Source organism: Rhincodon typus, chromosome 37 (assembly GCF_021869965.1).
Source record: "Rhincodon typus isolate 14 chromosome 37, sRhiTyp1.1, whole genome shotgun sequence".
Classification (NCBI taxonomy): Eukaryota; Metazoa; Chordata; class Chondrichthyes; order Orectolobiformes; family Rhincodontidae; genus Rhincodon; species Rhincodon typus.
Window position 1 is genome coordinate 4,014,533 of NC_063368.1, and position 25,475 is coordinate 4,040,007.

Genomic DNA, 25,475 nt, shown 5'->3' on the forward strand with positions numbered 1-25,475 from the left:
TCTCTTGATTTATGCTGTGATCCATATCCTCAGTACTGCTAGGAGGCCTGAACATAACTCCCATCAGGGTCATTCTTCCTTTGCAGTTCCTCAACTCTACCCACTCAAGATTCTATGCCTCCTGACCCTATATTGCTTCTTGCTAGCAATTTAGTTTCATTTCTTACGAACAAGGCAACTCTGCTAGCTCTGCCCATCTGCCTGTCCTTTCAGTAGGATGGATATCCTTTGATATCTGGATCCCAGCACTGATCCCCTTGCAGCCACATCTCTATGATGCCCACAATATCATACCTGCCAATTTCACTTTGTGCTATTAGCTCATTTACCTTGTTTCATATACTGCATGCATTTAAGTGCAACACCCTCTGTCCTCCATAGACCGCGTCCCTTTGTTATAGTTGTCCCCTTATTGTTGTGTCTGAAATTAGATTCCTGACCTTTTCCATAATTTCCATCCTATTACTTGTTCTGGATACTTCAATAACCTCTCCTGTGCACCCCCCGAAACTAATTTAAAGTGCTTGTGACCTCAACCTACCTCAATTTGCATCATCAGTTCATCTACCTTATTGCAAGTGCTTCATGCATGAAGATACAAAGTCTTTAAGTTTGTTCCATTATTGAGTTTCCCTACTTTTATGGTTCCTTTGTACCATACGAGATTCACACATTCTGTCCCTTTTTTATTTTCCAGTACCAATCAACCCCATCACTAGCATGCAATTCTACCTTCTCCTTTACCTTTGATTAGCTAATTTTACATGCAACTGAACTTCGTGTCCCCCTCCACTATTTAGTTTAAAGCCCTACCTACAGCCCTTGTTATGTGATATGCCAAGAATGAAGTCCCAGCATGACTCATGGAGCCCATTGCATAGCACAGCTCCCTCCTTCGCCAGTACTGGCACCAATGTCCCATGAATTGAAACATATTTCTCCCACACCAATCTTTGAGCCTCTTTACCTCTTTAATCTTGTTAATCCTGTGCCATTTAGCTCGTGGCTCAGGTAGTAATCTGGTTCTGCTTTTTAACTTACTCCCTAGCTGTTCATATTCCCTCAACAGAACCTCTTTGTCTTTTTGCCTATATTGTTGGTACTTACATGGACAACGATAACTGGATATTTCCCCTCCGACTCCTTGTTCCTCTTCAGCCCAAATGAAATATCCTGAAACCAGCCATCAGGGAAGCAACACAGCTTTCAGAACTTTCGATCCTGGCCACATAAAACACTTGTCTTTTCCCTGACTATCCCCATTTACAGTTATATTTCTTTTTCCTTACTTCTCTTGCATGGTTGCCTGTACCATGGTGCTATGGTCAATTTGCTGATCCTCCCTACAGCCACCACAGTCATCCACAGCGGGAGCATGAATGCCCTATGGTCCCATTCCCAAAATCTTTATGTTTAATGAGTTATTAATCAACTGTCAAAAGAAAATGAAAAGAAGACTTTTTCTATAAAACGCAAGTTTTCACCTTTTTTTGCAATAGTATCCTGGGAATTAACGTCCAATTTCTGGAGACTCTCAGGAACAGGAAGAGGCCATTCAGTCCTTTGAGTCTGCTCCTCCATTCATTGAAATCATGGTCGATACGTAACTTAACCATCAGATCCATTCATGTCATTGGTAAATAAACACCTACCAATCTCAAATTTAAAGTTAACAATTGTTCACCCATCAAATGTCATTTTCAGAAGAGAGATTCAAACTAGGAACAAAGGAACAAGTTTAGGCCATTGTAACCATCGAGTCTCTTCCGTCATTTAATAAGATCATGTCTGATCAAATACTTCAATGCCTTTTACCCACCCCATCCCTATAACCATTTACACCACTAGTAATCTGAAATCTATCAATTTCTACCTTAAGCATACTCAAAGACTGACCTTTCACAGTCGCTGGGGTAGAGAATTCTAAAGATTCACAATACCCTGAGTTTAAAAAAACTCTCAGTCCTAAGTGTTAGTTTTTAAATTGTGCCACCTGGTTCTAGACTCCACAACCAGGGGAATCATCTCACCTATTTTGTAGGTTTCCATGAGATTACCTCTCATTTTTCATAACTCTAGAGTTTGCCCAGTCTCTCTTCATAGAACAGTCCTGCCATCCCAGGAACAGTTACTCTGAGTTCCCTAATTTCATTGCTGAATGATCTAGGTATGTCCCCTAGTCTTAGTTTCCTCAGTCAGTGGAAATAGCTCCAGTTTGTGTAATCTCGCATCTTAGTTTAATCCATGGAGTCCAGGTAATATTCTGGGAAATCTCCACTGACCAATCTTGACATTTTCTCTCTTTGTTTTCATGGAACGTGGGTGGCATTGGCAAGGCCAGCACTTGCTGCTAATCCCTAAGTATTCTTGAATGATTTGTTAGGCCATTGCAGAAGACAGATAAGAGTCTGTGGTCTCCATTGCTGTGAGCCTGGAGTCACATATAGGCCAGACTGAATAAGGGCAGCAGATTTTCTTTCCTAAAGAACATTAATGAATAAGATGGGTTTTTACAACAATAGTCACTATTAAAGACATGAGCTGTCAATTCCTGATTCTTATTGAATTTAAATTCCACCAGCTACTGTGGTGAGATGTGAACCCTTGACCCCAAAGCATTAAGCCTGGGCATTTGGATTACTAATCCAATTACATTAACACTATACCACAGCCTCACCTAATAGCATGTGTTCCAGCTTTTGTGTCCATTCCAAATTTCTTTTCATTGGCTTGAGAGTCTGAGAGCACCTAGTCCATCAAAGAGAATATTATGTCTGATTTTTTTTTGGATTGAAATACATTGCATTAATTCCTCAGCTACATGTTTCTACCTAAAGAGTCCCAATGTATTTCTGGTGCCAAATGCGTAATAGAATATTTGAGCCTTACCAAGGAAATCAACATTTTTCAACTGCCTCTGACAGTCTGTTGCACTTTTATTCCAGACCTTTAATGCTAAATACAGATATGGTTCAATTTCAGTTTGATGCCAGACAGGCAGTTAATGACCGTCATTGAACACAATGAGCTAGGCCTCTTATCCACATCACTCTGATGAGCCTGAATTATTAAAGGACTAGCAGGATCAAAATCCTCTGCTACTTTCTCACAAAAGGACCATGATGACTGGAAGCTCTAATTTTATCCACTAATTTATTCTGGCTTCAATAAAAGTTACTTAGAATAAATCTGAATGAGTAGTTGTAATATGTGCACACTGTTATCAACTGGTGGAGTGATCAAGAGTACGGTAGAGTATTATACCATGCGATCTCTAGTGTACACAGCAGCAGACTGTTTGGCCCATCAGACCTGCACCAGCTCTTCAAAAGAACAATCCAATTTATTCCCTATCCTACTATCTTCCCAGAATCCTGCATTTGTTTTCTCTTTATGAAATTTCTCAAACTTACTTTTCAAAATTTCAAGTGAATCTGCTTCTACTGTCCTCTCATGTAGAGAAATTCAGCTTGTTATAATTCATCATGTTAAAAACTATTCTCCTCAACTCATTTATTCTTTCAGCAATCATATAAGTCTCTATTTTAAGGAATAACATAAATTGTAAACAGCTTAGTTCACAGCCTTGTTTCTTGTGGCGCATTCTGCCAGCTTGAAAATTCTTGGTTCATCCTTATTCTGTGTTTCCTGTTAGTTAACCAATACTCTGTCAATTCTAACGTTTTGCCCCAACTTCCTTAGCCCTTATCTTGGGTATTAGCCATTTGTCTAACACTTTATCAAGTGATTTTTAGAAATCCAAGCGTACTGCTCTTCATGTTCCGTCCTAGTTACATGCTCATAATAAGCTAATAAATTTGCCAAATACAACTTCCCTCTTGTAAAACAATTTTTGACTTTTTTTGATCATATTACGATGCTAAGTGCATTGTTGTATGTTCCTTAGTGTTACATTCCAGCATTTCCCAATGACTGATGTCAGGTTAACTATCCTGTAGTTTTCTGTCTCCCTTTTTTTTCAGTATCAGTGTTACAGTGGTAAATTTCAGTTCATGGGATTTTTAAATATATTTATACTTTCTCAAAATGTGGAAGTTACTGGCTATGCCAAGAATTATTGCCCATATCTAATTGTTCTGAGGAAGTGACAGTGAATCAAGTTTTGGAACTGTTGCAGCCCATGGAGTATAGGATCTTCCATAATGTTGTTAGGGAGGGAAGGACATTGATGGAATGGTGATACATCTCCACATCAGGATGGTGAGAGCCTTGGAGCAGAGTTTGCAGTTGCTGGCGTTCCCATGTATATGCTGCCCTTGTCCTTCTAAATGTTAGAGTTCATGTTTTCGGAAGGTACTGTCAAGTCTTGGTGAGTTGCCGTAATGCATCTTTTAGATGGTACATGCTGCTGCAAATGCACATTGCTGGCAGAGGGAATTAAGGTGGTGGGTAAGATGCCAGTCAAGCAGGCAGCTTTGTCTCAGTGTCAAGTTTCTTGAGTGTTGTTGGAATTGCACTCATCCAGCAAGTGGGGAGTGTTCCATTACACTCCTGACGTCTCCCTTGTCAATGGTGGATAGACACTGGGGAGTCAGATGGTGAGTTACTTGCTGTAGAGTTTCCACTTTTGACCTGCATTTGTAGGTACAGTATTTATACGGCTGGCCCACTTCAGTTTCTGGCCAATGGTAAACCCTAGGGGCAATAGGTAGATTGTCTCTTGTTGGAGATAGTAATTGCCTGACACTTGTGTGACATTGCCATTTCTCTACTGTTACTAGGGATTTTTTTAAAATGATAGCCATTACATTCAGTATCTCTGCAGCAATTGTTTTGGAACTCTTGGACTTAGGTCGTGAGAATTTGTTGTCTTCTAGTCTTTCAGTTTATCCGATTTTTTTCTCTAATTATATTAATTATCTTACGTTCCACACCCTTTGTAGGTATTCGGTTACCCTCTATGTCTATAATGTAATTTGAGTTAACTATTGTCTCTTCGTTCCCTTTATTCTTCTTGATAACTTTTCCTGTCTGTGCCTCGATGATAATGATATTCATTTTAGTTAATCTACATCTTATAAAAATTCTTACAATCTGTTTTTATATTCCTGGCTATTTTACTCTTGTATTCTAATTTTTCCTTTGTTAAATCCATTTTTTGGTGGTCCTTTCCTGCTTTATAAAACTCTCCCAATCCTCAGGCTTATTACTTTTCTTTGCAACATTATAACCCTCCCTTTTTAACTTAACACTATCCTTAATTTGACTAAAAAGTCACAAATTAATCTTTCTTAGTAAGTTTTTTTTGTTTGCTTTTTCAATAGAATGTATTTCAGGAACTGCAGTCTTATCTACACAAGTTATTTTTGCAATGATAATCGGATGTCGTCCAAACTGTCTGATCTACAAACAGAAAGTGCTGGCAGCTCCATATTACTTCATATCTGCAGCAGAGCCTGTACAGAAGTTTACAACACAGAAATGGTCTATGTCAGTGTTTATGCCCAATTCAAACCCCTGTCCACATGACTTGGAACCCTTTTGAACCCAACGAAATCAAGTAAATATTTCCAAAGAGGTTGACAAGTTTGAGATAGGCAAGAGAATTAAGAGTTCAAAACCAAGCCGGATATACGGAGTTAAGATAGAGATCAGCCATGACTGTTTAAATGACGGAAGGAGCTCAAGGCGCTGAATGGCTTACTCTTGTCCCTACAGTGAAATTTTCTGTTCCATTCTCCCTCATGTGCTTATCTAACTTTGCCTACACACATCTGTTCCATTCACTTCAACCACTCAGTGTGGTAGCACACTGAATACATAAACCCACTCTCTGGGTAAAGAGGTTACCTCATTTATTAGTGCTTGTCTTATATTTTTGGCCATTAAGTACACACTAATGAGCAGAGACACAAGTGCCTAGCCATATAAATTTGTGGATGATGCATCAATAATTAAGTTCAGCAGCTGTACTATACCCTGGGAGAAATAGGAGGGAATTGCTATTGACAACTATTCTTAAAATAGCACTTCACACTGTCAGACTTTTGAAGGTTGGTCAACTAGAATCTTGTGTAAATGCCTAGGTCTCAGCTGAGAAGATAGTGCTGAGAACATAGTTAGTTCATGCAGCCAATTTTGTAATCCTGCTTGAAATAAGTCCATGAAGGCCAGTATCCCATCACCAAGTCACCCTTTATTTAGATGTGCATAGTACATGACACTGACCCAGCTAGCACAGAACAGACTTCTGGAGTGAACAGAACCCCCTGACACTCCTGTTTATATTTGTCAGCCAGGGCTCCCCGGTTGGACCAGGTTAACATCCCCAATCAGGGAATTCATATTCTGTGAGATCCACCTGGCTGGCCTCATTCCAAACATTACATTGCCTAGTTTCACACCCACACCCTCTCAATGGAAACTATCCAGACCAGTCTTCACTGCCCACATATAGTGCCACAGATGAAAAATTAAAATCAGAATGAATTGAGATCCTGGTTGGGAATAAGACTTCAGATTTAGAGATTCACTCTTCAAGATTTACTTAATCAGCTCTTTAGATTCAATTCTGTGGCTCAATCCCAGCTATCCATTATTCTATATATATTTTATACATATATATAAATACTTGTACATACACACACACATGCACGCGCGCGCGCGCGCACACACACACACACACACACACACAAACGGAGGACGCTCAGGATTAAATTCCAACAAATACCTCAAGCTTGGTATCCAGTTTTTACCCTTGGTTTAGATTCCAACCTGTCACTCAGATTCTACATACAACCCAGTTGAACCCTTTGTTCTTTGAGGGGGTACAGTTCAGAGGTTTCGGAGATGCTGTCAAACATGTCTTGGCAAATTGCTGCAGAACATCTTGTAGATAGCTCACACTGCTCCCATTGTGGATGGGTAATGGAGAAAGTGGATGTTGAACATGGTGGATGGGGCATCAATCAAGCAAGCTGCTTTGTCCTGGATTGTTTTGAGCTTCTTGAGTATTGTTGGAGCTGTTGTTGGAGGGAGACAATGGCATAGTGGTAATGTCACTGGATGAGTAATTCCCAAACCCTTGGCTAATTCTCTAGGAAAATGGGTTTAAATTCAAGCCATGGAAGATGATTTAATTTGAATTCAATTAAGATTACCATGTAATCACTCAATGGTCATAAAAATGTGTTGTCCTTATCCAGTCTGACTCCAGATCCTCAGCAATGTCGTTAACCCTTAAATGCCCTCTGCGAAATCTGGCATAGCTAATAACTAATGGCCTAGTCACATTCACATCAGTGATAATTCCCTTGCTCCTCTCTGAAGTAGTGCACAAAGTGTTATCATATCCATCATAGAGACCAGCCAGTGCTCTGGTTTAACATCTCATCTAAAATGTGCTCAAGAACATTACCAGCCTAGACTCTCTACTCATCCCCTAGAATGTGACTTGAATACACAAACATTCTGACTCAGTAGTGAGAGCACTACTCACTGAACAACAGCTCACACACAGAAAATAGTTTCAAACGTTGACCGTTTTTGTGTATAGAAGTTTCATAATTCAACTCCTGAAAAGTCTGTTTCTAATTCTCAGATTATGCCCCGAGTCTAGAATCCCTGATTAGTGAAAATTGATTATTTCTGTCCACTCTAACTGTTCTCCTTAATACCTTGAAAACTCTTATCCCCTTAACTTTCCAAATTTCAGACAATATAAACCTGGTTTCTGTAATCTCTCCTTGTAATCCAACCCCTGGAATCCATATATAATTCCAACAAAAATCCCCTGCGCTTCCTCCTAGGTCAGCGTATCCTTCCTAAGGTGCAGCACTCACAATTGCCCTCAATAACTCCAGGTGTGGTCAAATTATACAGCTACAGCATTACATTTGTCCCTTTGTTTTCCATTCTTTTTGGTTGAAAAGCCAGTATTCCAGTAACATTTATGATTATATTCTGCACTTCATCATGATATTTTAATGACCTGCATATTTAGATCTTCAAATCTCTTTGGAGTCCATTGCGTACAGCTTTTCACCTTGTGGAAAGTTTTAAGCTTCACAGTGCACAACCTCACATTCATCTACAATGGAATCCATGCTCATGGTCCTGATGGTCATTGTCCGGCACTTGTGCAGCATGAATTTTACTTCCTGCTTAGCAGCATAAGCCTAGATATATTCAGCAGCCGAGAACTGGTGAATGGTGCTGAACATTTTGCAACAATCCGAGAACATCCCCACATCTGACCTGATGGTGGAGGGAAGGTTCATTGATGAAGCAGCCGAAGATGGTTAGGCATAAGACACTACCCCAAGCAACTCCTGTAGAGGTGTCCTTGGACTAAAATGTTTGGTCTGCAACAACCACAAATGTCTTCTTTATGCTAGCTGTGATACCAACTAGTGAAGAGACTCATCCTGATTTCCACTGACTCCAGTTTTACTAATACCCCTTGATGTTATACTCGATCGAATGTTGCCTTGGGCAACCATTCACTCTCACTTCACCTTTGGAGTTCAGAGAAACATTTGTGCCACACAAATGCCAGGCAATGACCATCTCCCACAAAAGAGAATCTAACCATCGTCCTTTAATATTCAATGGCATTACTATCATTGAATCCACCACTATCTATATCCTAGAGGTTACCATTGACCAGAAACTCAACTGAACTAGCCATATAAGTACTATGGCTACAAGAGCAGGTCAAAGGCTAGGATTCCTGCAGCGAGTAACTTACCTCCTGACTCCCCAAAGTCTTTCCACCATTTATAAGATACAGTCAGGATTGTGATGGAATACCTCCACTCGCCTGGATGAATGCAGTTCCAGAAACACTCAAGAGGCTTGACATGATCAAGGCAAAGTAGCCTGCTGACTGGCTTCATATCCAAAACATCCATTCTCTCTCCCATAAATAGCAGCAGTATATTTATGAGATGCACTGTAAAAATTCACCAAGGCTCCTTAGACAAACTTCACAACTGCTACCCACTAGAAGGACAAGAGCAGCAGATATATGGGAACACCACCACTGCAAGTTACCTTTCAAGCCATTCGCCATTCTGACTTTGAAATATATCACCATTCCTTCAATGTCGCTAGGTCAAAATCCTGGAACACCCTCCCTAATGGCACTGAGAGTCTACAGCACATGGATTGAAGCTGTTCAAGAAGGCAACTTACCATCACTTTCGCAAAGACAACTGGGGATGGGTACTAAATGCTGGCTTTTCCATCATTGAATATGATATGGGGAAATTTGTGGAGCCTTCTTTTGCAGGGAGTAGTTTAATTGTTCACAACCTTCACAACTGAATGTACCAGGTCTGCAGAGCTTAGATCTGATCTGTTGGTTGTGGGATCTCTTAGCTCTGTCTATCACTCACGGTTTGGCACGTAAGTAATCCTGTTTAGTGGCTTCACTCAGTTGACACCTCATTTTTAGGTATGCCTGGTGCTGTTCCTGACCTGCCCTCCTGCACTCTCCATTGATCCCCTGGCTTGATGGTAATGGTTGAGTGGGGCATATGCCAGGCCATGAGGTTACAGATTGTGCTGGAGTACAATTCTGCTGCTGTTATGGCCACAGCACCTCTTGGATGCCCAGATTGAGTTGCTAGATCTATTTGAAGTCTGTCCCATTTAGCATGGTTGTAGTGCCACACAACACAATGGGTGTATTCTCAATATAATGGTGGAATTTTGTCTCCACAAGGACTAAGTGGTAGTCACTCTTACGAAAAATGTCATAGATGCATCTGCAGACCTCAGATTGGTAAGGATGAGGTCAAGTTTATTTTTTTCCTCTTGTTGGTTTCCTCACCACCTGCTGCAGACCCAGTCTAGCAACTATGACCTTTAGGACCTGACCAGCTCAATCACTAGTGCCTCTCTTGGTGGTGTATACAGTGAAATCCCCACCCAGAGTAGATTTTGCACCCTTGCCACCATGGTTCCTCCAAGTGCTGTTCAACATGGAGGAGTACCAACTCATCATTTGAGGGAGGACGGTATGTGGTAATCAGCAGGAGGTTTCCTTACCCATGTTTAACCTGAAGCCATGAGACTTCATGGATTTGGAGTCAATGTTGAGGACTCCCAGCGCAACACCCTCCCGACTGTACCCCACTGTGCTGCTACCTCTGCTGGGTCAGTCCTGCTGGTGAGATTGGACATATCCAGAGATGGTGATGGTGGTGTCTGGGATGTTGTCTGTAGGTACGATTCTGTGAGTTGCTTTACTGTTGTGTAAGACAGCTCCCCCAATTGTGCCATGAGCTCCCATAGATTAGTAAGGAGGGCTGTGCAGAGTCACCAAGGTTATTTCTGCCATTGTCTTTTCTGGAGCCTTGGTCAATGCTAGGTGGCCCATCCTGTTCTATTTCTTTATTAAGACTCCGTTACGATTGATACAACTGAATGATCTGCTCGGCCATTTCAGAGGCAAGTTGAGAGTCAACCACATTTCTGTGGCTCTGGAGTCACATGTAGGCTAGACCAGGTGAGGATGGCAGATCTCCTTTCTTGAAGGACGTTAGTGAGCCAGATGTTTTTTCTGACTATCAGCAGTGGTTTGATAGTCATCAGTAAATTCATAATTCCAAATTTGAATTCAGTTTCCACGATCCGCTATGGCAAGATTTGAAACTGGGTCCCCAGAACATTAGCTGAGTTTCTGGATTCGCAGTCTAGCAATAATACCACTAGGCTATTGCCTTCCCTTGATCACAGTAAGTAAGCAGTGGCAGACACTGGAAGTAATTCATGACTCTGAGCAAAAATACATCCGAGTGAGGAGAAAAGATTCTAAGAGAGGGATAAACCAACCACAGGTAACCAATGAAGTTAAGGGCAGTATTAAGCTATGGAGTCTTCAAAAGAAATGGATACCTGAAAAGCACAATCCATTGTTACCTCCGAGGCAGACCACAACAGGAAGACCCAACACAACCAGAATCACTAATCACCCTACCGTACATCAAGGACATTTCAGAGATGACCACAAGACTATTCAGACCCCTAGGTATCAGAGTAGCCTACAAACTGACAACCACCCTACGACAGCTACTGACAAATGTAAAGGATCCCATACCCAAAACCAGCAAAACTGGGGTAATTTACAAAATACCATGCAAGGACTGTGAGAAAAACTACATAGACCAAACCAGAAGAAAATTGCCTATACGGATACATGAACACCAACTAGCCACCAAGGGACATGACCAATTCTCACTAGTCTCACTACACACTGAGAACAAGGGACATGAATTCGACTGGGGCAACACATCCCTAATCGCACAAGCCAAACCGAGACATGCCACGGAATTCCTGGAGGCCTGGTATTCCAACCGGAACTCCATCAACAAACACATTGAATTAGACCCTGTGTACAAACCACTGAGAAACAAAACCGGAAGTAATACCAACCACTCCAGCAAACTGAGGCATATTAATAACCAGCAGGACAGAAGACTGACACCTCACCGGAGGCGCACTGACGATGCTGCCAAGAAGGGTGATGAAACGTTTGCAACCAAACCCACCAATTCGGCAAGCATGTCTACAACTGCAGATAACTATAGACCAATTAGCCAAACATCTATTGTTTGAAAAGCATTGGAATCAGTTAGTACTTGCAGAACATTTGGAAAATCATAATCTGATCAATCAGAGTCAGCATGTCTTCATGAAAGGAAAATTGTGTCTAAATTATTCGAGTTTTTTGAGGAAGTCTCAACCACAGTGGATAGAGGGAAACCAATAGATATGTGATATTTGGACTTCCAGAAGACATTTGACAAGGTACCTAAAAAAAGACTAAGTCACAAGAGCCCATAATTTTGGGGGTAATGTATTGGCATGGATACAGAATTGGCTCATTGGCAGGAAACAACAAAAAGGGGTTTTATTTCAGGTTGGTGACTCGTGACCAATGGAATTCCACTCAGATCAGTGCTGGAACTGCAATTGATTATAATATGTATTAATGACTTGGAGGAGGTGAATGTACTGTAGCCACATTTTTAGATGACAGTAAAATAGATGTAAAAGCAATTTGTGAGAGTGATACAAATAGTTTGCAGAGAGATACTGTTAGGTTAAATATGTAAGCAGAAAGTTGGCAAGTTGAGTATTATGTGGGAAAATATGAAGTTGTTTATTTTGGAAGAGAAAACTAAAGAACAATATTATCTATAAATTAGAAAAACTGCATAAAACGTATCACCAAGAGACCTGGGGAGTACTTGTGTACGAAACACAAGAGAGCTTGTACGCAGGCGTGGCAGGTAATAAGGAAGACTAATGGAATGTTGGCCCTTACTTCGAGATGGTTGGAGTATAGGAGTAGAAAAGTCTTACTGCAACTGTGCAAGGTATTGGTGAGGCCACATCTAGAGTAGTGTAGGCAATTTTGGTCCCCTTATTTAAGGAAAGATATCATTTCATTGGAGGCAGTTCAGAAAAGGTTCACTAGAATGATCCCTGGTATGGTAGGATTGACTTATGAGCAAGGGTTTAGCAGGTTGGGATTTAGATCAGAATTTAGAAGAACGAGAGGTGATCTCCTTGAAAAATACAGGATTCTTAAAGGGCTTGACAGGATAAATGCTGAGAGGATGTTCCCCCTCATTGGAGAGTGTAGGACCAGAGGGCATAGTCTCAGAATAAAGGGGCACCACTTTAAGACTGAGATCCTAGAATCGCTACTATGCAGAAAGAGGCCATTTGGCCCATTGAATCTGCACTGATCCTCCAAAGAGCATCCCACCCAGACCCAGACACCCACACTGTAACCCCACATTTACTATGGCTAACCTACCTTGCTTGCACATCCTGGACATTATGGGCAATTTAGCACGGCCAATCCGCCTAACCTGCACATCTTTGGACTGTGGGAAGAGTACCCAGTGGAAACCCACGAACTCAACAGGGGAACGTCCAAACACCACACAGTCAGTCACCCCAGGCTGGGATAGAACCCAGTGAGCAGTGCTAGCCACTGAGCTACCATGAGGAGGAATTTCTTCTGTCAGAGGGCTGTGAGTCTTTGGAACTCCTTGCCACAGAGAGTTGTGAGGGCAGAGTCCTTATGTGTACTTAAGGCTGACATAGATTCTTGATCAGTAGGGGAATCAAGAATTATGGGATAGGGCAGGAAAGTGGACGTGAGGAAAGTCAGATCAGCCATGATCCTATTGAGTGGTGGAGTAGGTTCAAGGAGCTGAATGACTTACTCCTGTATCTGTTTCTTTTGGCTTATGGTTTTAAGGCTCATGGGATTATATCTTGCTTGTTTTCTGAAGAGACTGGTGTATCCAAATAGCTTCCAGCAGGCTCTGAAGAATGTTCACTTAATACTTATAACTGAGATCCTATTCTCTGAACTTACAATAAATTAATAATGGGAGAACAACCAGGGAGCAATTAAACCTCCATCCTGTAGCTTTCATAGGCACAAACATTCTGACTTAAATATAATTCAAAAACAAGTTCAAACTTTGGTTTATCTTTGTTAGATTGGTTGTCTTCCTTTAAAGCCCCACTTAATATTCAATATCTGCCACGGTTTAAGCATAATGCATCTCTGGAACTGAAATGACTAGCGTTCTTTGAACAAGAATCAACCTGCATTTAACTTCCGGGCCTGGCCTCATAGACAAATATCAGTTTTTTTTTGTTCTCTTTCTTTTAAAATAAGTTGCTGCTCATAGTCCAAAGGTCACCTTTAGCTCTCAGCTCACAATTCACAGCTCCAAACTAAAAGTAAGAAAAATGAAATTGAAAAATCAGCAAGGGTTCTAACACTTGCTTGTGCATGGTCTTCAGTATCCGCACTGAAGAGTGAGATTTCATCTGTATACTCAGGAAGGAGCCAATTTTGCTAGGCTGGAATTATTTCTAAAATGTGCATGCTGTTCATTTGGCAATGCCCAAAACTCTAACTACAACTGTGTATATGTTGCTGTGGTGAGGAGATTAACTGGTTTAAAATGTATAGACGTAACACTTTGTAACAGGAATTACTGACTAGGAGATGTGTTTCATTTGAAGGAAATCTGTTCAACTCACAGCAGTCTCTACAAGCTCCATAAAAGATGTTTGTGAGTGCGTCAGTCTTGACATTGCCAATTGTCAAAGTTAGAAATGCAGGTCCCTTTATGGGCCAAATAGAACAGCTCCAGAAAGAACTGGGTTCTGAAGAGAAAAAAATATATAACTTTTAAAAATAAGCAGAAAAAAAGCTGGGCACGAAGATCCTCGTTAGTATGGTGGTTAGTATCCCCACCTTTCATGCAGGAAACTAGATTTTAATTCCTCGACATATGTGGACTGATGTTGGTGATAGCTGCGTGTAAATTAGAGTTGGATTCTTAGAGGATTGAGCACCATGGGGGCTGCAGTACAAGGTTTCCCCCACCAAAGCCAAGGATTTTGTCCCTCCCTTGTTTTACACACTTATTTGATTTTTGTTCTTATTGCACTTCCCTGTGGCCAGTGCTTCCGATTCAGATGAGTGGTTTTCTGGTGAGCTATTCAAAAATAAGAGCTAGGCTTCGGGCTCTTATGGTGCAGTGGCAGTGTTCCTATCCCTAGTCCAGAAGATCTGGGTTTAAATCCCACCTGCTCCACAGGTATGTCATAACATCTGAACAGATTGATTCAAAATATCATGAGGTGGGTTCCTGTGTGTGATGTCCAGCAGAAGCCTGGAAGCATTTTGGAATGGGTGGGTACCACAAAGACTGGAGTGCATTTTCTCTTCCTGACACGATTTTGATTTAGTCTCCCTAGTATTTGCTTTCAGTTTGTTTAAAAGGAACTAGATTCTTCCCCAGTGGGAAGTGGTCTACTGGATGTGGAAAAGGTCCAGAAGAGAACAGTGGAAACTGATGTTTGTGCTAAGTTATAAATATATAATAAAATCTTTGTAAATACAGTCATAGACATGTACAGCATAGAAACAGACCCTTTGGTCCAACTTGTCCATGCCAAGTTAATCTAGTCCCATTTGCTAGCATTTGGCCCATATCCCTCTAAACCCTTTCTATTCATATACCCATTAAATGTTGTAATTGTACCAGCTTCCACCACTTCCTCTGGCAGCTCATTCTATACATGCACCGCCCTGTGTGAAAAAGTTGCCCCTTAGGTCCCTTTTACATCATACCCCTCTCACCTTAAATCCATGCCCTCTAGTTTTGGATTTACCCACCCTGGGGAATAGACCTTGGCTATTTGCCCTATCCGTGCCCGTCATGACTTTATAAATGTCTATAAGGTCACCCCCCCCGGCCTTCGATGCTCCAGGGAAAATAGCCCCAACCTATTCAAACTCTCCCTATAGGTCAAACACTCCAACCCTGGCAACATCTTTGTAAATCTTTTTGGAACCCTTTCAAATTTCACAACATCCTTCCTATAGCAGGGAGACCAGAACTGAATGCAGTACTCCAAAAGTGGATCTTCAAAAGTCTTTTGCTGCCTAATGCGACATGTGGATATTGTTCTGTCAAACACCAAGGATTACTTCCCAGATCTTGAATATTTTAATGCCCCTTCACAAGTTGAAGGTGTTGTTAAATAAAAGTATCAAGACAGCTGGCCTCGCTAAATTTTGTCCAATTGTCAAACCTTGAAGTTGTCACCTAACAGATGATGTATGTGTGAACAAAGCTCAAGAAAAATCAATGCCTTGTGTCTTTTCAGTCTTGCTGCTATACCTCAATACTGATTTACTTTTGTTTGATTTTCACGTAATATAACATCTGTTCTATATCATGTGAGTGAGTTTGATGTGTCAGTACAATATAACCAATTTCATAGTGGGGGTTACTACATTGAAAATGCTATACATAATAAGTGAATCAAGGACTTTAATTATCCCATACAATCAACTATAACATATTGTAATCATCACTAATGTAATCTCAGATTGTCTCTAAAAAATAATGTGACTAAGCGATCATCAGCAAGTTGGCAACTCACACTTAATGTCTCGAAGGAATAGCACAATGGCTCAGTGGTTAGCACTGCTGTCTGACAACACCAGGGACCCAGGTTTGATTCCAGCCTCAGGTGACTGTTGATGTGGAGTTTGCACATTCTCCCCATATCTGTGTGGGTTTCCTCCAGGTGCTGTGGTTTCCTCCCACAGTCCAAAGATGTGCAGTGGATTGGCCATGGGAAATTGATGATAGTGTCCAGAGATGTGCAGTTTAGGTGGATTAACTATGGGAAATGAAAAGTTACAGAAATAAGGTAGGGGGTGGATCTGGGTGGGATTCTGTTTGGAGGGCAGTATGGACTCGATGGGCCGAATGGCCTTATTCAACACTGCAGGGATTCTATGATTCTATCTATAAAGAAATAGAAATATGGTATAATTCTTAAATCATAGTCACGAGACTACAGAAAATGGTAAAACAGAGGTTACATTTCAAGTTGCAGTGGGATTTAGTCAAAGTATCCCTTCATTTCAGTGAGCTGAAAGTAATGAAGGCAGGGTAATGTCCTGCCTCTGAACCAACAGGCTCAGGTTCAAGTCTCACCTGCTGCAGAGGTGTGTAATAACACTTCTGAACAGGCTGATTAGAAAATATCTGTGGTGCACTGGTAACTTGTGGCAACCTCTGGGCCAGAAAACCTGAGTTCGAGTCCCACCTACTGCAGAGATGTATCATAACGTGTCTTAACAGACTGATCAAAAACATCTAAAACACTGAAGGAAATCAAATGATGATTAGCCTGAAAATGGTTGAGTGCTGTGATGTTATAGTTGATACCAATTAATGACAATGCTGTTAAATGATAATCATTTGGGATGTCAATTCGTAGCTGTTCAGTGCAATTGATATCAATTGGTAGCTGAAATTTCAGTGTTATTGAGATCAAACGATGCTTGAATGAAAGCAGTTGAGAGCAACTAACGTCAAAAGTTGTCAAACATTTCAGGCAGCTCACTCCCAGTACCAGTTATTCCCTGTGTAAACCACCTCAAGCCTCTCCATTGGATTTTACACATACTCTACAATGCAGTTCTAATCTGGCTGTAAATTAAGGAAGGACTCTTTGTTGGATGTTTCTGGATGACATGTGATCTTATTCTGTGCTCATCCACAGGTATTACTGCGGATTAAGGAGAATGAAGTGCAGAATCTCAGGAGGGAGACTATGTGCCTACGGGATGAGCTTCAGTCTGTGCAATGGGTGAGTGCAGCTCACATTCAGGATGCTGCAGCAAAGACTCGGGACTGCACTTCTGTCTCCTGTGTATGTGTTCATTGTCCAGAATAACCAGGATGATTTCTGTTAATGAATTTCTTTTGCAGGATAAGAAGTATGCAACAGACAGGTACAATGAAATCTACACGGAGTTAAGTGTCATGAAGGTCAGAACGGAGCGTGAACTCAATCAGGTTAAAGAACAGTTAAAGCTGGCTATGGCTGCACTCAAAGAAAAAGACACCTTGCAGAACAGCATCACAAAATGAAGGTGGGTTGTGCTCCTCCGTGACCTGAGACCCAGTTCTGAAGGCTGGAGCTGACACTTGCAACATGATCGGAAGGACCTCATTTCTAAAATTCTGATTCTCTTTTTCAAATTCCTTCATGTCCTCATCTCTCCCTGTCCATGTAACTTCATCCAGCCCCACACATTTCTCAGATCTCTGAACTCATCTGATTCAGAGGCAAATTCGTAAGATAGACAGCGGCTGAGGGAATGTGTACGAAACACAGGAAATTACATAAAGTGAAATAATTAAGTCTCCAGGGATATTGCGAACTTGAGTTGAGATCCCTTCAGTTGAGATGAACTAATTCAGCATAGAGATTAAGCCTGGATCCATCTTCTTTTTTCCCAGTTGTTCCAAGTTAAGTGTGAGTTTGATATTCTACTAGTTTTTAAGGGGTTGTGCCAAAATTTGACTGTTAGCTTTGACTCTTTACTAATTTACCGAAGCCATGGAATTAAATTTGCTTGTCATTTGTTTAAAAAGTCTGCAGTGTTTGTTTACATATTAGTGATATTGAATAAGTTTCTGCAAGAAGCCTATATATCCAACTGGGCTTCAAGCCTAAGGATTTAGGAGGAAACTGAATAAACACACAAGGCAGAAAAGAATAGAAGGAAACGATGATTGAGTGAGATAAAGGAGGGCTGGGGGGTGACTCATGTGACTCCAGAGTGATGCCAGTGGAGCTCCATCACAGATGAGCTGCTGGCAGAGCTCTGTGGCAGGAGGAATTGTTAAATATTTCATGTGGAGTCATAGAAGTGATGAGCAAGGAAGGGCCCTGTGAAGCCTCGACTAAGCAGGGAGGGGCCCTTTACCATCCAAACACTGCCAGTTTGGTCCTGTCTCCAGGATTTCACTCAAAACTGCTCAACATCTGTGCTTTTCCTCTTTACGGTGTTATGTCCAGTTAATCTGGTCAGGGCCCCTATTGCCAAACTCCAGAACTAACCAAGGGGTGAGCTCCTTTGCCACATTCTAATCCTCTCATTTGTGACTGAGGGTTTCCTGCATGTCTAGATCCCATCTGCATTTCATTTTCTGAGGCATTTAGATAAATCTCCCTCTTTCCCTCCATTCTCTAGGGATGTCACCTGGAGGTTTTCCTGCTTTATGTTGGGATCGTGTGCCTTGTGAGAGTGTATCGGTGCCCTCATTCTAGGCACCCACTAGTATGAGACCATTTTTCTTTACCTACTCTATCAATTCCCTGCACCAGAAAGCCTGTCAACCCACCATTTCATCATCTCTATTCCAGTCTAGTTACATGTCATCTTATATAAGAACATAAGAATTAAGAACAGAAAAGGCCATTCAGCCTCTTCAGCCTGCTTAGTTGTTCCATAAGATCATGGCTGAGTTGATTATGGTTTTAACTCCGTTTTCCTCCCTGGCCATCTTCATCCTTGACTCCCATGTTAATCAAAAATATGTTTAATTCGATGTTGAACATATGTAATGACCAAGCCTCCATTACCCACTGGAGAAGAGAATTCCACAGCCTAATAATGGTGTGAGAGAGGAAATTCCTTATCAACCTCTGTCTTAAATGTAAGGCCTTTTTATTTTTAAACTCTAGCCCCTAGATTCTCCAATGAGGGGAAATATCATCTCAGCATCCACCTTGTCAAGCTCCCTCACAATCTTACACGTTTCAATAAGATCATATCTCATTCTTCTAAACTTCAATGTGTATGGCCCCACCTGCTCAAACTTTCCTCACAAGGCCAACCCCTTCATCTCAGGAATCAGCCCAGTGAACTTTCTCTGAACTGACTGCAATGTAAGTATATTGCTCCTTAAATAAACAGACCAAAACTCTGTGAGCTCTTGTAGCATTCTGGGTTTATTTGCCCTGGACTCCAAGGATCATTGGGCCTTGGGAGCCACATGAGAATCATGGACAATAGTTTGGTCAATACCTGAAATAGTTGAGCCAAGAGCATTTGATGCAACCTCTGGGTGTAAGCAGGAAAGATATACCTCATGAGTACCTAATATATTGATGAATTCAGAGAACGGAAAAAATAGAGAATTTGGAAAGGTGTTTAAAATTGTAAATGGGAAGGTCATTCATTCTTCTTGTTTTCTTTTGTCTTCCTTCACAGACCAGGGCCCTGGCATCACCACACAGGAAGAGAAGTTAAATTTAATGCTTAAGCCTTCAGTAATGATCCAAGATGGTGAAAATCCCTGTGAACAAGGAGCTGTGAAGAAGACAACCACTCCTTTTTCTTGCCTTTTCTTAATAAGTTCTCCCACTGTGGATTACTGCTGTGAAATTAAAAGTGAATAGACATATAGAAATGTATTCACACAGGTTATCAATTTAATCCCTTGCTGCCTTTGAAACCCTGTTTTCGGCTCCCAGCCAAGCACCCCTCAGTTTAGTTGTCACCACAGTGACGTTATGCTGACGGTGGTCTTCCATCATCCAATGCTCACAGATTGCTGACTGTATTCTGCAGCAAATGCTACTTGCTGGGTTGCTCATATAGCCCCCTCCCTTGCATTTCTCCCTTTTATCCCTGTGGGGCACCAGGAATTAGGGTTGCCAACATCCCCCAAATTGGTCATCAGAATGTTCATCTAGCCAATGGGAAAGCAAGCAGGCTCTATGTTACTCAATTAGACAGCTTTTGACTGTCACTCAAACTCCCAACATTTTTGTAATTATTCAAACAAATGTTGAGAGGCTTTTTAACTTGATATTTCTTCTCCAGGGCTTGCTTGTCCCTGAGCCTCTTGGGTAATCCTGCAAGAGTTAACAATCCTCACTGCAGATCCACTTGGTGTAACTGACTGTATAGCAAATCCCTTTACCCACTTTTGGTAAACATTGCATTTAAGAACAGCTATTTTTTAAAGAAATTGAAAGCAGTTTATTATTCCTATTAAATGTTATATAAAGCACTATTTGAGGGTAACATGTTGCAATGTTAAGACATAATAGGTGGGTCTTTAATAATAGCTTATATGGTATTTTTTGTGTATTTGTCCCATCATCAGTCAGATGCTCCCTTAAAGCCAGCACTTAGGCTGTGCCTAGGAACATAGGACATGGAACAAGGGAAAGCAGTCGATTGAGCCCGTTCCACTGTTCAGTCACGGAAGGTCTGCTTAATTCCAGCAGCCTCCCTTGGTTTCACAACCATTAGCACTAGCATTCAGCAGGAACTATTGAAGGGGATGTCACCTTATGTCTGCCTGCTGTCATGGAGTTCAAAGATAACTGTTGAAAGTCACATTGCAAGAGAACAGTGAGAAATCTCTTTTTGTTTCTCTTTGTCCTGTTCTCCTGGTCCCACATTTCACTGATTCTTGAAGGGTGTTGCTCATACACAGTAACAGCTCCTTGAGCTCCCTCTATCTGGACCTTACCCAAGTGCCCTGATATCATGTGTAGTTTGGTTTATGTAGATATGTGGGGGGCCTGAACATCAGCAGTCGCCTGTAAAAAAAAAACACCTTTACAGAGAGTCTCTGATCAATGCCAACAGAATTTCAGGAAGGTCTGACTGCTATGGATGCTCCACTTCTGTTAATATTAGTCGTGTAGGTACAAGATGCATGAAGGGAGCAGAGAAAACATTGTAAATGTAAATGGTCCCAAAGAAGGCAGAGAAGAGTTGGTTCAGTTACGTTTGGTCAGCTGTAGCCACTCATCACAATGTTTCAGTTCAAATGTCATGGATATGGTGAAATCCATGCACCAAAGTGCCTTTTTGTCTAATATGGTGTGTATACCACCTCCTTGTATGGAAACACTATTAATGTAGGTAGATATGGTTCAATCTTAACTACCCTCTGAAATGGCCAAGCAAGCCACACTGTTTTAATGTCAGTTAAGGATGGGCAACAAATGCTGGTCTTGTCTATGACCCTACATCCCATCAAAAAAATAAATTGTTATAAAGTTAATTCATCTCCAGTGAACATTGCTATATACAGGCTCAAGAAAAGCTAAGGAACATTCAAGTGATTAAGTTAAATCAACTGAAACTGCACAGTAAGGTAACTATTGCACCAGCTATCCAGCCGTTAATCCCTTTAGGCATGGCCTTGCAAGATTACCTAAGGAGTTTTGGAGCCCCCAATGATTGCAATCCTCACTCCCACGCCCTCTCTCCAGGCTGTCATACCCATCAGCAGGCAGGACCTGACTCATTGTCAGTCTTCCTGGCAGTCCCTCTTCCCTGTCAGATGTACTTGACTTCAATCTTTTATTGTCAGGAGCATGAGCCATGAACAAAACTGACCCATCCAATGTGTCTGATTTACCAGGCTGTTGTCCAATATCTGGTCCTGAAGGAGCATAATTTTCCTTCTGTCCTAACCACAAATTCCACTCCCTAACTCACCATCTACTCAACACCCGCCTGCGTTCACTGATGTGCACTGATTCCCAGTCCACCAAGCCATGAATTTTATAACTCTCATGCTTGTTCTCAAATTGTTACATAGCTTCACCTTCCCTCTTTGTAATCTCCCCATCCTCACAACTCTGTGAGATCTATGCATTTCCCTAGTTCTAGCCATCATCCTATCATTAGCAGATCTACCTGTATCTGCCTGGGCCCTAAGCTCTAGAATTCCTTCCCTAAATCTCTCTGCCTCTCTACCTATGATTCCCCTAAACTGTGTTGCCAACAAGGACCTGAATGTTCTCATGAGGGCTGCACACACGTTCGTCCCTTTATAATGCTACATCTGCTTGGTCACATAAGAATCTTTAAAAGACCTGCAGTTTTTTGTCACCTGTCTTAACAGCTTCTTATCTAATTCATGGGTAACCCTATTCCTTCTACCCAAGATATTTTGCTATGACAAAAACATTGCATCAACATGAGTTTTTTTTTTAGTGTACCTTCAGCCAGCTATCACATAAACAGTTTGGACATAATTCCTGCTACCCAATGTCTCTGACCATAAGTGTCTAGTCTCAATTTCTCCAATGCCACTGTAAGTTGTGGGTCTCAACACTCAAGAAGCCACTTGTTTTATTTATCAATATGCTGCAATGAAGTTACTGTTTTTGACATCAGATAAATACTTGCAACAAAGGGGAGGAAAAAAAACTGTGTACACAATTCTTTTTTATTTACTCATTCACAGGATGTGAGGGTCACTGGCAAAACTAGCATTTGATGTCCATCTCTAATTGCCGTTGAGAAAGTGATGGTGAAGCATCTTTTTAAACTACTGTAATCCTTCTGGTCTGGGAACACCCATAATAATGTCAGGGAGGGAGATCCAGGATTTTGATCTGATGACAGTGAAGAAATAGTGATATATTCCCAAGTCAGGATGGTGTGTGTCTTGTAGGGGAACTTGCAGCTTGTCGGGTTCTTGTACCTGTTCGCTGAGCCGTCCTCCTAGATATTATAAATCACAGGTTTGAAGGGTCCCGTCTAAGAAGCCTTGGTGAGCTCCTGTGGTGTACATTGAAGAAGGTGCACAGTGCTGCCACTATGCATCAACAGTATGGAAGTGAATGTTGAAGCTGGTGGATGTGATGCCAGTTGAGTGGCTGTTTTACCTAGGGGGTGTCACGCTTCTTGAGTATTGTTGGAGCTGCACTCATATAGGCAAATTCCATCACACTTCTGCTATATGTCTTATGGTTGGTGAACGGGCTTCGGGGATTCAGGAGGTGAGTTCCTAGCCTCTGACCAGATCTTAGCTGGTCCAGTTCAGTTTCTGGTCAATTGTTGCCGCAGAATGTTGATAGCAGGAACATTCAGTAGTGATGGTAATGCCATTGCATGTCAAGGGAAAATGGTTAGATTCTGTCTTGTTGGCAACAGTCATTGCCCTGACACAGTGTGAGCATGGATGTTAGTTGTCTTTTATCAGCCCAAACCTCAATGTTATTCAAGTCTTGCTGCATATGTACACAGACTGCTTTAATATCTGAGCAGCTGTGAATGGTATTGAACATTGTACAAACATCTGCGAACATCCCCACTTCTGACTTTATGTGGAGGGAAGATCATTGATGAAGCAGCTGAAGATGGTTGGGCCTAGGACACTATCCTGAGGAACTCCTGCAGAGATGTCCTCAGACTGAGATAATTGACCTCCAACAACCACAAGCATCTTCCTTCATGCCAGGGATGACTCCTACCAATGGAAACCTTTTCCCCTGATTTCTATTGACTTAAGTTTTGTGAGGGCTCCTTGATCTCGGTCAAATGCTGCCTTGATGTTAAGGGCAGTCACTCTCATCTCTCCTCATCTCATCCATACTGCAGGTTCTAATTTGACTCGTAAATCAGAAAAAATGCTTTACAAAGTTACAATAACGTGAGTTAACGGAAGAAGCACTGCAGGCAGCTGCCATGTATCAAGCAAGCCGCTGTGTGATATGAAGTTATTGCAATATTCTATAAGAGTATTTTTCAATGTAGAGTACACTATAAAATAAATGTTTAATTATGAGTGAAAATTTGAAAAGTTATTCAATTTGTGACTCAGCAACTTTCAGCTGCTCAGGATGCAGAAGTAATGTCAACTAATTCATAGGAAATAGGTGCAGGACAAGACCATTCAACCCAACAAGCCTACTCCAACGTGAAATAATGTCATGGCTTAAAGTCAAGTGGACTGTCCAACATCTTCACCACTCCATGCGATATAGATTGGAGGTCAGTGGGCAAGCCATACATAGTATTTTACAAGACCCCTTCACACCTTCAGACACAGGGCACCATAACACCATAAAGGACTACCCCAAAACAAGAACATCTAAACAAGCATATGAGGGAAAAGGAAACAAAGGGTTATGGTGATTAATTTTGAAGGGGAAAGATGGAAGGAGGCCAAGCGGAGTATGAACAGCAGCATGCAGTGATCAGGCCAAATGGCCTGTTTCTGTACTATGTAACCCTCAACCTTCATGCCCTGATGAAGCTTTGGGCCACTGGTCCCAGTGTGTGCTCATAGGGCTTGATGTCAGACTTTTGTTGGTAACACCCCTTTGAAACATTTTGAAAGATGTTACTATTTAAAAGCACTATGAAAAACATGTTTTTGTAAAACTTGCCAGAAACTTCGTAGCAAAGAACAAGATAGGAGTAGGGAGAGACAGTTGCATCGATATTCTTCTCCCAGCAGCTACTATACCATATGTAGGTTTATCCATGTGTTAAATGGCCTAATTTACTGTGAGCAATGCCACATGGGATTTATGTGCATTGGTACTTAGATACATGCTGCAACAGACCAGATTCTACAAATTCCTGTCTCCGTCATTGCTGAATTAGCCAGTCAGGACCTGACGCTGTACAGTTGAACTTGTGGTATATGTGCACCAGTTCCAGGGTCAATGTTGTACTTTCGAGCACATCAGGAACTCTATGACCCAAGGAAATGGCAGTGATTCAACATGGTGGACTTCTCTGTTTGGCAGGGGTTTGGCACAATGGGCCCATCAATTATCAAAGATTCCAAAGCAGTCACTTTTTTGCTCCTTAAATTATTTTGGGGAATGTTGGGTCGGATTGTGAGCTCCACCAAGGTCAGGACAGAAGGTGAATAGTGTGTACCAGTTTCACATTTCGGTCAAGGTGGTTTTGAGCCTGCCAAGGCCTTCTGCCCCCAATTACAGATACGGTGAGCAGCTGATTAGAGATATATTGAGGGTAAATGATGAAGGCTGCCCAGTACTTTGCCACAGGTTGTAGTGTGATTCCAAGTGACTGGATGGGATCTGAGTGCCAGCAGGCCCACAGCCTGCCTGAGCGGTGGGGTGCAATCAAAGGCTGCCATGTAGATCAATTCCACCCCTTGGGGCTTGGCTACTTGTTGTGTCTTTTTTTAATTAATGTATTTTGAAAGTGGCTGATAGGGAGTTGTTGAAGCTCCCTCACCCTGCTCTGCAGCCTTTGATTGGCCCTTCAACTTCAATAACCTGCCCATCAAAATCTATACTGTTTCCCTCGACAGTAAGCTTCCAACCTGGAAACAGACCTGACTCCAGTTCTC

The 25,475-nt window shown here is 41.6% G+C and overlaps 1 protein-coding gene across 2 annotated transcripts in view; it reads left to right on the forward strand.

Annotated features, from left to right (window-relative positions):
* Positions 1-23,945, forward strand: part of triobpb (TRIO and F-actin binding protein b) — an 80,820-nt gene extending 56,875 nt beyond the window's left edge. For both annotated transcript variants that reach the window (XM_048617641.1, XM_020519093.2), the window contains 3 exons: positions 17,095-17,181; positions 17,304-17,467; positions 19,598-23,945. In XM_048617641.1, the coding sequence (XP_048473598.1) occupies positions 17,095-17,181; positions 17,304-17,465 (249 nt within the window). In that variant the 3' untranslated portion in view covers positions 17,466-17,467; positions 19,598-23,945. The remainder of the gene's footprint in view (positions 1-17,094; positions 17,182-17,303; positions 17,468-19,597) is intronic.
* The last annotated feature ends 1,530 nt before the right edge of the window (positions 23,946-25,475 follow it).